The sequence below is a fragment of the Plecotus auritus genome (genome assembly GCF_963455305.1).
Source record: "Plecotus auritus genome assembly, chromosome: 5".
Taxonomy (NCBI): Eukaryota; Metazoa; Chordata; class Mammalia; order Chiroptera; family Vespertilionidae; genus Plecotus; species Plecotus auritus.
In genome coordinates this window covers 48,480,834-48,494,937 of record NC_137776.1, presented here as the reverse complement: position 1 = coordinate 48,494,937, position 14,104 = coordinate 48,480,834, and the positions used below count along the sequence as shown (strand labels likewise).

The 14,104-nt window shown below is 36.2% G+C and overlaps 2 protein-coding genes and 1 pseudogene across 5 annotated transcripts in view; 1 reads left to right on the top strand and 2 right to left on the bottom strand.

Moving 5' to 3' along the window:
- The window catches only part of SLC25A12 (solute carrier family 25 member 12), a 183,806-nt gene that overhangs the window by 145,233 nt on the left and 24,469 nt on the right, over window positions 1-14,104 (bottom strand). The window lies entirely within an intron of this gene.
- The window catches only part of HAT1 (histone acetyltransferase 1), a 55,423-nt gene that overhangs the window by 32,083 nt on the left and 9,236 nt on the right, over window positions 1-14,104 (top strand). For all 3 annotated transcript variants that reach the window (XM_080667658.1, XM_080667659.1, XM_080667660.1), the window contains exons 5-9: window positions 57-233; window positions 471-592; window positions 1,093-1,197; window positions 1,518-1,624; window positions 5,697-5,848. In XM_080667658.1, coding sequence (XP_080523784.1) covers window positions 57-233; window positions 471-592; window positions 1,093-1,197; window positions 1,518-1,624; window positions 5,697-5,848 — 663 coding nt within the window. The remainder of the gene's footprint in view (window positions 1-56; window positions 234-470; window positions 593-1,092; window positions 1,198-1,517; window positions 1,625-5,696; window positions 5,849-14,104) is intronic.
- LOC308249522 (protein YIPF5-like) lies at window positions 7,444-8,914 on the bottom strand (annotated as a pseudogene). The gene is made up of 2 exons: window positions 8,565-8,914; window positions 7,444-7,926 (listed from the first exon to the last, which is right to left on the bottom strand). The product of its transcript is annotated as a protein YIPF5-like (transcript).

Genomic DNA, 14,104 nt, shown 5'->3' with positions numbered 1-14,104 from the left:
TAGAAGTAAAATTTGTTATTAATGTATTCTTATGTCCTTTCACCTCCATTCCTTAGGCAGATGATGTCGAGGGCAAAATTAGACAAATCATTCCACCTGGATTTTGCACAAACACAAATGATTTTCTTTCTTTACTGGAAAAAGAAGTTGATTTCAAGCCATTTGGAACCTTACTCCATACATACTCTGTTCTAAGTCCAACAGGGGAAAACTTTACCTTTCAGATATACAAGGTAAAAATAAGTCTAAATATTTCTTGGGTAAAAGGAACCCATGTGCTGTTTTGTTGTTATTTTCAGTGATTTATTCTAACTTAAGCATTGAAAACAAAGATATATTTTGTGTGTGTCTGTGTACACATCTTAATCTGAAACTTCTAAACATTTTCCCACAGGATTGTTTTGTGTTCTCCACATTTTCACGTACCTCTGTGATGAGTTTCACCTGACTTTTCCTGGCTTTTTCCCTAGGCTGACATGACATGTAGAGGCTTTCGAGAATATCATGAAAGGCTTCAGACCTTTTTGATGTGGTTTATTGAAACTGCTAGCTTTATTGACGTGGATGATGAAAGATGGCACTACTTTCTAGTGTAAGTACAGTTCTAAAGCAACAGTAGACCTTATTACCTCCACAAAGCTAGCATTTTAATTGTGGCGACCCAATTATTGAGACAGTATAATGATATTTTTCCCAGGAAAGAAAAACTATTGTTTATGAGGCTTGAGTTTTCCTTCATTATGCTTTGGGAGACTTTGAGAATAGAGCTGAATTAAATGCTGTTGTCCGTTAGGGCCCTGAATGTAGGCTTAAACAGTAAAATGAGCTTTGCCTATGTTTTCTTTTACTTGCCACCTATTCATCTTTATAATAGGCAAGTGCACTGAAGTGATGTAAAGAGGTCTGATTTATCCAAGTTGCTGCACACCAATTAAGTGAATTGTACATTCAGAACATAGCAGGTGTACCCATTGGGCCCTCACAGAGTAGCTTGCTGACACTGAAAATTCAGTCAGAGAATGGAAAAGAAAATGGACACTGCATGGGAGCGTGACTGTAATTGACCTGCTTGGCTTTCTGTTTTATCTGCAGATTTGAGAAGTATAATAAGGATGGAGCTACGCTCTTTGCGACCGTAGGCTACATGACAGTCTATAATTACTATGTGTACCCAGACAAAACCCGGCCACGTGTAAGGTAATTGGCAGTATAACACGTGCCCTGCCTTTTATTTCAGAAGAAGGAACTGCTGAAGTTTCCAATACTTGTTATAATAGTGTTGATTTGTTTTTAAAAAATCACCATTATTCATTGGCTATGTACTGATTTATTTCATTGTTCCCTTGGAAACAGTGAGGAAGATTAAGCCACTTTGGAATATCTTGATAATTTTTGGATTTTTTGACGGTTGAAAAAAAAGTCATGCAGATTTTAAAATGTTCATAATACTCTAGTTATTTACAATTTTTAAACTGGTTTTGTGATATTTTAACTTTAAAATCATTTCTTTACTGTAGTCAGATGCTGATATTGACTCCATTTCAAGGTCAAGGCCATGGTGCTCGACTTCTTGAAACAGTTCATAGATATTACATTGCATCTCCTTCTGTTCTTGATATTACAGGTATGTAAGTTTTGATTTGTACTGAAAGAGACTTTCTAGAAAAAAATTTGCAGATTGATCATTTTGGGGGGCAAAGGTAAGTATTCTGTTTTAAACAGCATTGTCCTTGGGTCTTTTTGGCACTGTCTAAAGATGGCTTAAATCATAAGCTTTTGTGGTATTGGATTACATCTCTACATATAAAGTGCTTATTAATTGAACAAATTGAAGATACTGAATTGAATATATATTGGGAAATCTTGTTTAGGCATGAATATGTTGTAAGTATGGTATGACTTATTTGTTCATTTTATTTAGCAAACAGTTGCATTGCTCAGAGACCATGCTCAAATTTTAATGTAGGAGCAGAATATTCTAAAACTTACTGAGGGAAAAAAAAGCCAAATAAGTAGTTCCTGAATAGAATACACATTTCTTAAAGAGTGTGTTTTATATTCCTAAAATGTATGTCTTCATAACAGTAGTTTATAAGGTGTAATGTAGGCCTCACTGTTTTGAAAACATCTTTCACTCTGAATTAGCCATAGAAATAATATTATGAATAGGAAAAGAGGAAAAGAGACTCTTTAATGGAAAAGTCATCATTAGCTAGAGTTACAGATGATAGATAGTATGTAAATGTGAACTAACAAAAAACCAAGTGGCCCAAGGAACATTTGTAGTTATTATTTCATTTTTGAGTAACACTGTTTCAAATTTGTTACTCATAAAGTTGCTGATTGAACTGAAAGTTACCTCCCCTCCCCCCCAAGAAAATTACTGTACCAGATATTCACATCCATTCCAAATTAGGTACTAAATGTTATTAATTCTGTAAGAGTTTTAATACATCTTTGTTTTTAAAACTATAACGCTTAACATGCACAAAAATATAAACCTTTTAAAAATGCTATTTTGGAATTTTGTCAATTTGTTTAATGACATCAAAAAAATACACTGGATGTGGGACTAAAATATATAAATAGGCTAGTAGGCAGATTATTAGTGTCTTCCTTTTTAATGTAATATAGTGGTTTTGCTTGCCCAGGCTAAATAAAATTAAAGTTACCCCAAAACAGATTTTGAATTGATCCTGTAGATTAATAAATTGGAGGGAAATCGTGTTTTTAAAAGGGAGTTCCATGTTTATAGAGCTGAATTATGTTTTCACGTGACTTTCCTACTGTGAAATGGTTTAGAAGTTTGGGAGATAAAGCAGTCATTACTAAAGTTAATTAATATCAAAAGTTTTGTTTCACCTTCACTGACTTAGTGACTTGTAAAATATAGAAACAATACAAATGATAACACTTCTTTTTAGCTAAGCTGAAAATTGTTTAGCTTCTGTTTACTTATAGAGCTTGGACTTGGTGCTACATGAAGGGACTTTTTTTGTGGTGATTTTAATCTGGAGTTCACATAAGTAGTCTTTGTCTTCTCTAGTGGGTAATGTGTCAGCAGGGGTTGTTTCTGTGAAGCCTCTTATCCACTTTCTTCTGTCTGTTCCAACCAATGAAGTCCTTGATACTTAGCACCAATTAGCAGATAAAGAATTTTATTTCTTAAATTTCAGTGAAGAGTCATCAATAATGGTAGCCTTTATTCATTGCAAACTGAAGTCTGTTAAGAGAATAGGCTAAACATGCTAAAGGACTTCTGAATTTGAAAATTGGGGTATCAGCCTTTATTTTCAGCGTTACCATTTTTCAGCATTATAAAATACTAAAAATGCCTTATCAGCTGTTCTCATTAAGATAGTTCTAGATTCCATACCCAGTCCTTTTAAAAAGTGGAATTTTCTCCTCTAAGTCATTTTAATTGCCTGTTTCTTCATTATTTTGTGTGTGTTTTTTCTTAACTTTGTGGATTTTTTGCAGGCTTTGGATCTCCTTTTGCAATTCAGGATATTCTTTATATCGAGATGGCCTTTTGCTTACTTGACATAGAGCCAGATAGAGTGATAATTAAAACTTACCATCGATGGCCTGTGTTACAGGATACATAGGTGTTTGTGGTGTAATTGCCACCTTTCTTCTTTTTTAGTATTTAATTTTAAAGTAAAATACTAGAGATGATTCTTTATATCTTGAACCATCTTCATTTTGACAATATCAGTATCTTAAGATATATTGCACATTTGAATACTTCTCAATTGTGTAACTTTATAAAATAGAATCAATGATTTGCTTCTTTCAGAATTATGAGGACAGTTCCATTTGACAATGGAAATGTTTTTATATCCCTTGGGTACATACCTAGGAGCAGAAATTATGGAGAGTATGGTTACTATGTTTCATCTTTTGAGGAACCATCACACTATTTTCCACAGTGGCTGTACCATTTTACATTTCCACAAGGAGTGTATGGGGGTTGCAATTTTTCCACACCATCATCAATATTTGTTACTTTTATTCTAGTCATTCTAGTGGACGTGAAATGGTATTTCCTTTGATTTTGATTTCCTTGTGGCTAGTGATGTTAAGCATCTTTTCATGTGCTTATTGTCCATTTGTATATCTTCTTGAGAAATGTGTGTATACTTCCTTTACCCATTTTTAAAATTGGGTTGTCTTTTTCTTACTGAATTATAAACATTTTTTAAGAAGTCTAAATACAGGTCTCTTATATATATGATTTGTAAATATTTTTTGCCCTTGTGGGGTTGTTTCTTCATTTTCTTAATGGTATAATTTGAAGCATAAGAGTTTTAAATGTTTATATAGCCCAGTTTATCTATTCTTTCATTGCTTGTGTTTTGGTTCTGTTATCTAAGAAACCATTGCCTAATCAAAAGTCATGAAGATTTACTCCTTTTTTCATCTAAGAGTTTTATAGCTTTATCTCTTACGTTTAGGTCTGTAATCCATATTGAGTTCATTTTTGTGTGGTGTGAGGAAAGGGGGTCCAACTTCATTCTTTGGTTTCTGGCAATCCCTTTGTCTGAGTATCATTTGTTAAAAGACTGTTCTTTCCCTCATTGAATTGTCTGTCTTCTCAAAAATGGATCACAAATATATGGGTTTATTTTTAATTCTTAATTCAATTCCTTGATCTATATATCTATCCTTGTGCTTGATTACTGTAGCTTTGTAGTAAGTTGTGAAATTAAATGTGAGTCCTCTAACTTTTGTTCTTTTTCAAGTTTGTATTGTCTCTTCTGGGTTCTTTGCATATCCATATGAATTTTAGAATGAGTTTTTTAATTTCTGAAACAAAAAGGCCAGCTGGGATTTTGATAGGGATTGCATTGAATAATTTGTAGAGTATTATTGATACTGTAACAATATTAAGTCTTGTGATCCATGAATTAGCTCAGATTTTAACATTCTTTGTTTTTAAGCCTCTACTGATCAGAAAATGAAGACTTAGAGAATTAAGGTGACTTGCTCATGGTACTACATCTGTGAATGACAGAATAGTCCTCAAGCTCAGTTCTCTGATTGTGCAGTATTCTTTTTACCCATCGTGTTTTGATGTTTTCCTTGTCTACTACTTAGTCTAATGTAGATAGCATAGACAAACATAAAGGAAGATTTATGCTACTCAGATGCAGTGAAGAAAGGATTGATATCATAGTCTCATTTTACTCTCTAAATAAAAACGATTTGCTTTTATAAAGGAAGCATTTTTTTAATGAAGTGAAAGAACTATTGCAAAATATAAAGGTTATTGGATTAAAGTAAGGAAGTTATATAAGTTGAGCTTTGGAACCCTTAGATATCAGAAAATATTTGCATTTGGAATTGTTTATCCAAACCTTAATCTCTTGTTTATACAGCTACTTCAATTGAAAATAAAACTAAGATGCATATGGTAACACACTAGTCAATTAAAATATTTTTTTAAGATAAAATTTGAAGATAGCTCTAATTTCACAAATAAATATGTCTTTGCAAAAGGATTGCACCTATAATTTTATTTGGCAAAAATAATATTATTATTTGATTTATAAATAATTTCACATTGTAACTTTTGTATATGTATAATTGTTTTAAGAAAATTTGCCTTTCTAGACTAGCATATATATTGAGATTATAAATGATAAAGACATTATGTCGGGTAAAGGAAATGTTATTTTGCTTTATTTCTTTAGCGGAAGATCCATCTGAAAGCTATGTGAACTTAAGAGACTTTGTGCTTGTGAAGCTTTGTCAAGATTTGCCCTGTTTTTCTCGGGAAAAGTTAATGCAAGGATTCAATGAAGATATGGCAATAGAGGCACAACAGAAGTTCAAAGTAAATAAGGTATTGAAGTATATAACTTAAATATTGCAAATACAATAAGAATACATGTGTGGGAAGTAACACTTGTTATACAGGCTCTGAAGCCAGATTGTCTGGGTTCAAATCTGGCTCCACCACTTGGTCTGTGACTTAGGGCAATTTAGTTTGTCTCCTGTGCCTCAATTTCCTCATTAATGGAGTGGGAAGATAATTTATTTAATGGCTATGTTAAGTGTAACAAGTAGAAAAAGGTGAATATTGGGATCTTATTTTTGCTTTTTAAGAAAGTGTTTATCTAAACTAGTAAAGTACTTAATACCCCTGGAGATAGTTTTGGCAGGGAGAAGGGGTTGAAATAAAACACTTAACTTTCACTTTATATTTACTTGAGTTTTAAAGTAGTAAAGCCCGGCCTGCATGGCTTAGTGGTTGAGTTCACGGTTCGATTCCCCATCGGGGCATATGCCTGGGTTGGCCTGGGTTGCAGGCATGATCCTCAGTGTGGGGAGTGCATGAGGCAGCTGAAAAATGATTCTCTCTCTCCCACTGATTTTTTTTTTCTCTCTCCCTCTTCCTTCCTCTCTGAAATCAATAAAAATATATTTAAAAAATAAAGTAGTATGTATCTTAAGATAGGTACAGAAAAAATAGCATGGGAGTTGAGAGGAGGGAATTTATTATTATTTATATAAGCAAGGGAATCAGAGTGTTTTGGGTTTGCATTTGATCTAAGCCTTAAAGAACGGGTAGGATTTGGATTATGAAAGTATGTGGAACAAAGGGTATTCCAATAATAAGGACTAGCATTTGATACTATTCACCTACCCTCCTTTGGCTTCTAAGGCATTACAGTTCCTGGTTTTCCACTTACCATTGTCATCATCTTTTTTTAAAATTGGGAAATTTTAATTAATAAGTATCAAATGCACTTTACATTGATAACTGCAATACTGAAACTGTGACATTTTAAATATATTTTCAAAAAAAGTGATTTTCTTTTTCCTGGGAAATATGGAGATCCAACTATAAGCATTAATATGGCCAGTCTAGGTCACTACGATTTTAGTTAATGCTAAGATCTAAACAGGTGTTCCCATCTACAATAGGGCAGGCTGTGAACTTCTTTCTGCATCATTTAATTTTAGCAAAAATTCTGTGATATAATTTTAAGGAATGTCAGATTTTTGAAGTGCAAACTCAAACTACATTGGGATCATTTTTTTTGCTTGAAGTACATCTGACTTGAAAGTACAGGTGATTTTTTCTTTCCTAATTCCTTGGGAAGATATTTCTGCAATAAGTCTGTGTCTTCTTTACTATGACTGGTTGTTTTTAGGAAAGATTTATCAGCTTTGTGGTTAGTTTTGATGAAAATCTATAAAAAACATAATATAATTTAAGGAAAAATGTTGTTTTTCAAAGGCTGCAGGAACTGGAAAGAATAGCACTTCTTATATGTATAAGCACAAACACTTAAAGCTAATCATACTGCAGGTAGATCTAATATAGTATTAGAAAGTTCTATAAAAATGAACAAAAGATACATGTTTACTTCTATTGCTCTAATAGTCAAACATTAGATCTTCATGATAGTTGCACTGTAGCAGTTTGCTAGTTCAATTTAAGAGTTTGAAGTCCTTTTTGTATGTTTGGCCTAATGATGTCCACATCCCAAATAAATTCAGTTCAAAAACGGAAATTAGGGCATACTCCATTTAACATAGCACAAGGATATGCTACTAGAAGTTGCTATCCTTCCTTGGCTAATACAGAAATTAAAATTTTGGAAGCAGAAAAATGACACCATCCAATAATTCCAGCAGCAAGAATGATTCCTACCATTCTTGCAAAGAAAATATCACTGCAAAGTTGGAAAGTGGGATCACGGAAAGAAGACAGTATCCAAGGACACTTACCACACAACCAAATGAAACACCTGTCATACTCCTTAAGTTTAATAAACAAAACATTCCTAGACATCCAATTACATTGATTCCATATACATAGACAAACCGGATTTTGCCAGCCAGTAACAGTGTGACTCCAAAGGCAAGGCAAAAACCATGGGTCCTACCAGATTAGTTTCATTCATGATGTTGCTATCGCCTACTTTTTTTAAAAAATGATTTTAGAGACAGAGAAACATCAGTTCTATTTATTTTTTAAAACATTTTTATTGATTTCAGAGAGGGAGAGAGAGAGATAGAAACATCAATAATGAAAGAGAATCATTGATCAGCTGCCTGCCTCCTGCACGCCCCCACTGGGGATTGAGCACGCAGACCGGGCATGTGCGTGCCCCTGACCAGCATTGAACCCAGGACTTCAGTCCACAGACTGATGCTCTATCCACTGAGCCAAACCGGCCAGGGCTGTTGTTCCACTTATTTATGCATTTATTTTTGATTCTTGTATATGCCCTGACCAGGGATCAAACTGCAACTTTTGGGTATTGGATGATGCTCTAACCCAGTGGTCGGCAAACCGTGGCTTGCGAGCCACATGCGGCTCTGTTGACTAATGAGTTTGCCGACAACTGGACTAGACTAAATGTTACCGTGTAGTTGGAAGCTGTGAGGATTAGGCAGTTGTGGAATATTGTGTGCAAAAAGGTAAAGGGTAGTATATGACAGTGGTCGGCAAACTCATTAGTCAACAGCGGCAAATGGCAGCTCACGAGCCGCATGTGGCTTGTGAGCCTCAGGTTGCCGACCACTGCTCTAACCAACTGAGCTACCTTACTTTTAATGGATGTAATACTGTTAATATTTTTTGCCAGATGTGGTCAAAATTGATACCTAATTCTTCTAATAAAGGTGGCTCATTCTCCAAGTTGTTTCCATCGAATGGCTGAGGTGTAGTGGAGTACATGCCTGAGTTGGCTGGAAAACCTGCCCTGTGTATGGCTGTTGTGGCTGCATGTTTGTCTGGAGGGACAAATTGGCTCTGCTGAGAGTAGTCATAGCCAGCATACTGTTTGCTATGGGGTCCTCCACTTCCTCCATAATCATAGGACTGCTGTGATTGGTCATTGATGCTGTAACTTCTCTAGTAGAAATCCTTGTTTAAGTTGTCAAAGCCTGACATTGCAAAGGATCAAACATGGAAGTTGTAGCAGCAGCTCCAATAGCACCATATAACCCCCGAACTCCAAGATCATCATTTTTGACAGCCTTTCAGTCACTTCTATTCTTCTGTATCCTCCCTAAATATAATTATTTCCAAAAATTCTTTATTCAGTCCTCATTTTCATTCTGTTTATTCTTCCTGGGAGATCTCATCTAAATCCTCAGTCCATATTTTCCTCCTGAGCTCCAAAACTATACCAAAAGTTTTCTAATCACTGACCCAAACAACTTAATTTGACCTGAAACTTTCCATCTTCTCTTGTATTAACACACTATAATGGCTTCTGACTTTCAGATAAAGAGTGTTTTATGCCTGGCCAGCATAGCTCAATAGTTGAGTGTCAACTATAACCAGGAGGTCACGGTTCGATTCCTAGTCAGGGCACATGCCCGGGATGTAGGCTCAGTCTCCAATGGGTCTGTTGTTATATTGCCTCTTTCATTTCTGATTTTATTTATGTAGGTCCTCTCTCTTTGTTTCTTGATGAGTCTGGCTGGGGGTTCATCAATCTTGTTTATCTTTTCAAAGAACCAGCTCTTGGATTTATTGATCTTTCATACTGTTTTTTAAGTGTCTATGTCATTTATTTCTGCCCTGATGTTTATTATTCCCTTCCTTCTACTTCCTCTGGGCTTTTCTCATTGTTTTCTTTCTAATTCATTTAGTTGTAGGGTTTTATAGTTTATCAGTGCTTTTTTCTTGTTTCTTGAGGTAGGCCTGTAATCCTATGAACTTCCCTCTCAGGACTGGCTTCACCATGTCCCATAGGTTTTGAGTGGTTGTGTGTTCATTTTCACTTGTTTCCAGGAAGTTTTTAATGTCTTGCTTGACCTCATTTGTAACCCACTTATTGTTTAATAACATGCTATTTAGCCTCAAAGTATTTGAGTGTTTTTTAGCTTTTTCATTGTTGTTGATTTCTATCTTCATGCCATTGTGATCCGAGAAGATGCTTGGTATTATATCAGTCTTCTGGAATTTGTATAGACTTGTTTTGTGCCCTAACATGTGGTCTATCTTTGAGAATGTTCCATGTGTGCTTGAGAAGAATGTACATTCTGTTGGTGTGGGGTAAAATGTTCTTTAAATATCAGTTAGATCCATTTGAACTAGTGTATCCTTTAAGGCCTCTGTTTCCTTGTTAATTTTTTGTCTAGAAGATCTATCCAGTGATGTCAGAGGGGTGTTAAAATCCCCTATTATCACTGTATTGTTAATCTCTCCCTTAAAGTCCATCAAAAATTTTTTTTTATGTACTTAGGTGCTCCTATATTTGGTACATATATGTTTACAAGGGTTATATTTTCTTGTTGAATCATTCCCTTTAGTATTATGAAGTGGCCTTCTTTGTCTCTTGTTATGGCCTTTGTTTTGAAGTCTATTTTGTCTGATTTGAGTATTTGCTACCCTAGCTTTTTTTCCTTTCCATTTGCATGGAATATATTTTTCCATCCCTTCACTCTCTGTGTGTATCTTTTGTTCTGAGGTGGGTCTCTTGTAGACAGCATATATATGGGTCATGTTTTCTTATCCATTCATTCACCCTATGTCTTTTGACTGGTGCATTTAAAAGTAATCTATTTACATTTAAGGCTATTATTTATAGGTATTTATTTATTGCCATTTTTATTTTCTTTGTGTCTATGATCCTCTCTTTTCTTCTTAAAGCAGTCCCTTTAACATTTCTTGCATTGCTGGTTTGGTGTTAATGTACTCCTTTAACCTTTTTATGTCTAGAAAGCTTTTTATTTCACCTTCAATTTTAAATGATAGCATTGGTGGTTACAGTAGTCTTGGATTTAGGCCTTTGCTTTTCTTTTTTTTTTTTTTTTTTTTTTTTTTTAAATATATTTTATTGATTTTTTACAGAGAGGAAGGAAGAGGGATAGAGAGCTAGAAACATCAATGAGAGAGAAACATCGATCAGCTGCCTCCTGCACACCCCTCACTGGGGATGTGCCCGCAACCAAGGTACATGCCCTTGACCGGAATTGAACCTGGGACCCTTGAGTCCGCAGGCCGACGCTCTATCCACTGAGCCAAACTGGTCAGGGCTAGGCCTTTGCTTTTCATTACTTTGAATACTTCATGCCACTCCCATGTGACCTAAAGTGTCTTCTATTGAGAAGTCAGCTGACATTCTAATGGTAACTCCTTTGTAGGTAATTTTCTGTCTTTCTCTTGCTGCCTTTAAGATTCTTTGCTTTAATGTTTGCCATTTTAATTATGATGTGTCTAGGTGAGGATCTCTTTGGGTTCATCTTGATTGGGACTCTCTGTGCCTCCTGTACTTGTGTGACATTTTCCTTCATCGGGTTGGGGAAGTTTTCTGTCATTATTTCTTTAAACAGGTTTTCTGTTCCTTGCTCACCTTCTTCCCCTTCTGGTATTCCTATAATGCGGACATTATATTCCATGTTTTCCCAGAGCTCCCTTAAGTTATCTTCCTGCTTTTTAATTCTTTTTCTATTTTTTGCTCTAATTGGGTGTTTATTTCTACCTTGTCTTCCAGATCACTGATTGATCCTCTGCTTCATCCAGTCTACTTTTAATTCCTTCCAGTGTGTTCTTGATGTCCGATATGTTATTCTTCATTTCTGTCTGGTTCTGGTTAATGCTATTTCATTTTTCATGCTGCTATAGCTCCCACTGAGTTCCTTGTAATTTGCACTAAGCTTCTTAAGCACCTTTATAACCATTATTTTGAACTCTATGTCTGGTAGGTTGCTTGCTTCCATTTCATTTAGTTCTTTTTCTGGAGATTCCTTTTCTTTCATTTGCAGTGTTGTTTCTCTGTCTCCTCATTTTAGCTATTTGTATTTGCTTCTATGTATTAAATAGAACTGTTATACCTGCCAGTCTTTGTGGGATGGCCTTATGTAGAAAGTGTCTTAAGAGGTCCAGTGGTGCAGTCTCTTTGTTCACCTAAGCTGGATGCTCTAGGAATGCCCCTGTCTGCATTATTTGGGTTCTCCTGTTGTAATTGGGACTTGATTGTTGTTGTCCTGTCCATGGGAGGTATTTCCCCTCTGACTTGCTGCCAGTAAGGTTCAACCCCAACATCATCATGCCAGCTGTTATACAGGTGCTGACAGAACAGAATAAGACACAACAGGACCAAACCAAAAATACCATGTAAATCAAGCTACTCAGTGCAATAACAACAACAGGAAAGACTAAGAAGAAAAAAGAAGAGAAAGCCAAAAAACCCCACAAAACTAAAACACACTATCAAAGACTTAAAAGGGGAAAAGAAAAAGGGAGAAAGAAGACAACAAAAAATAGCTATATGAAAGCAAGGAGGAAGCTAAAAGAACTAATATAGGAGGAAAAAAGAAAAGGAAACAAAATAAATAATAATGAATCTAAAACATAGTAATAACGGGTATGTTAAGATATAGATAGGAAAAGTAAAACGGAAAAACTGGGAAAAATAATAAGAAAAATTAGTAAGAATAGACAAAAGTAGAATAGAATCAAAGGAAAGAAATTAGAGATATGCAAGAAAAAAGAGAAGAAAGAAAAAAACAATACAAAAAATATAGTCTACACACACACACACACACACACACCAAAAATCAAAACCGCACACTCACATTCAAAAACTTTGGGGTCTGCTATTTGTGGAGCTCACTGGATTTTGCTCTGATGTTGAATCTGGTCCCTTGGTGTGTCTATCCTGGGCCTCCTGGGAGCTTTGCTGGTACAGGTCAATGTGAGTCACGGTCCCATTCTGGCTCTGGGCAACCTAATTGAGGTTGAAGGTCTGAGGGGTTGAAGCCCCTAGTAATCCAGTGGGCGGGGACTCCTTAGCTCAGAGGCTGGTTCTGCCTTGAGAACTCTCATGCCTTGATTGTCCCTTTCCCCCACGGAGCTGATCCCACAGATGTCAGCGGCAGGTGCTCAGGGTTCCTTAGCTGTGTTCACTTAGGTGCGCGGTCTGGGTGGTGTCTGCTGTGGGCGCACGCAAGTTCTGCATTTTGTCCTTGGGATGCATGTGTGTGGGGTCCATGGTGGGGTGCCTGTGGGTTCAGGCCTGGGCCATGGCTAGTCTGGTTGGTGGCAAGGCTGGGTGCCTAGTCATTTCCACTCCCCACAGCCTCTTCCCAAGGAGGAGCTTGTAAATCCTTTAAGATGGTGTGGTTTCCAAGCCAGAGGGGCTCTATGGCCAAGACAGCCCAAACCAGCTGGCTCCATCACACACACACTTACCCTTTCCCTTTCCCTTTCCCTCACACCCTCCCTTACTCCATTCCTGCCAGCCACCATGTTGGAATCTCCATGTTTTTTTTTTTTCCTTAAATTAAAATTCTTTAGCACACAGAGCCCATCATAATCATGACCCTACCTACCTTGTTACCTCAACTTCCTACCACTTTCCTACATTCTCTGGCTTTAATGAACCTCTTGCCATTCCTCAGCTTTGCTGCATCTTTCCAATTATGTTCCTTTACTTATGAGTGCTATTCCCTTTGCTCTTGATAACCCCTTATCATGTTTCTCCATCTTTGCCTGGCCAGATAGTACTCATTTTTCAGGCTCAGCTCAGGTGTCCCTTCCAAGAAAGTTCAAATATCATCTTCCCAACCTACCTATACCGACTGCTCCCCCATTCCCAATAAATATATAAGTGAAACAGTACAAATAAAAACTGTGGGCTACTTCTTTGGCTTCAGTGATACCAAAACTTCCTAATTCTAATATTTCTTTGACTGTTTTTCTCTGTCCTCTGCCTGCCCTTTAACTGTCACTGTACTCTAGGGTTCCGACCTCTCCGCTCTTTTTGTTGTGTATGCTTTTCCTAGGAGATCTTAAACAGGCTTACAGTTTTAACTCTTGCCTATATACCGATATTGCTTAAATCCTTACCCTTAAACTAGAATTTTCTTCAGATTTATGTTGTTCTGCCTCCTGAATCTCTCTAGACTGAAAACTGTCATTCCACATCCTGCTCCACAGCCTATCTTTCCTCTTCTGTATTTCTAGAATCCTTGTTCTCTTAGTATTCTTACTTGTGCTATCTCAGTTCATACCCTCTTTTTTTTTTTTTGGCCTGATTTAAAACTCAGCTTCCTAATTGGTCTGCCTGCCTTTCTTTTTGTGTAGCTGAAAGAATGCTTTCCTTGACAAATTTGCATACTTTGTTCA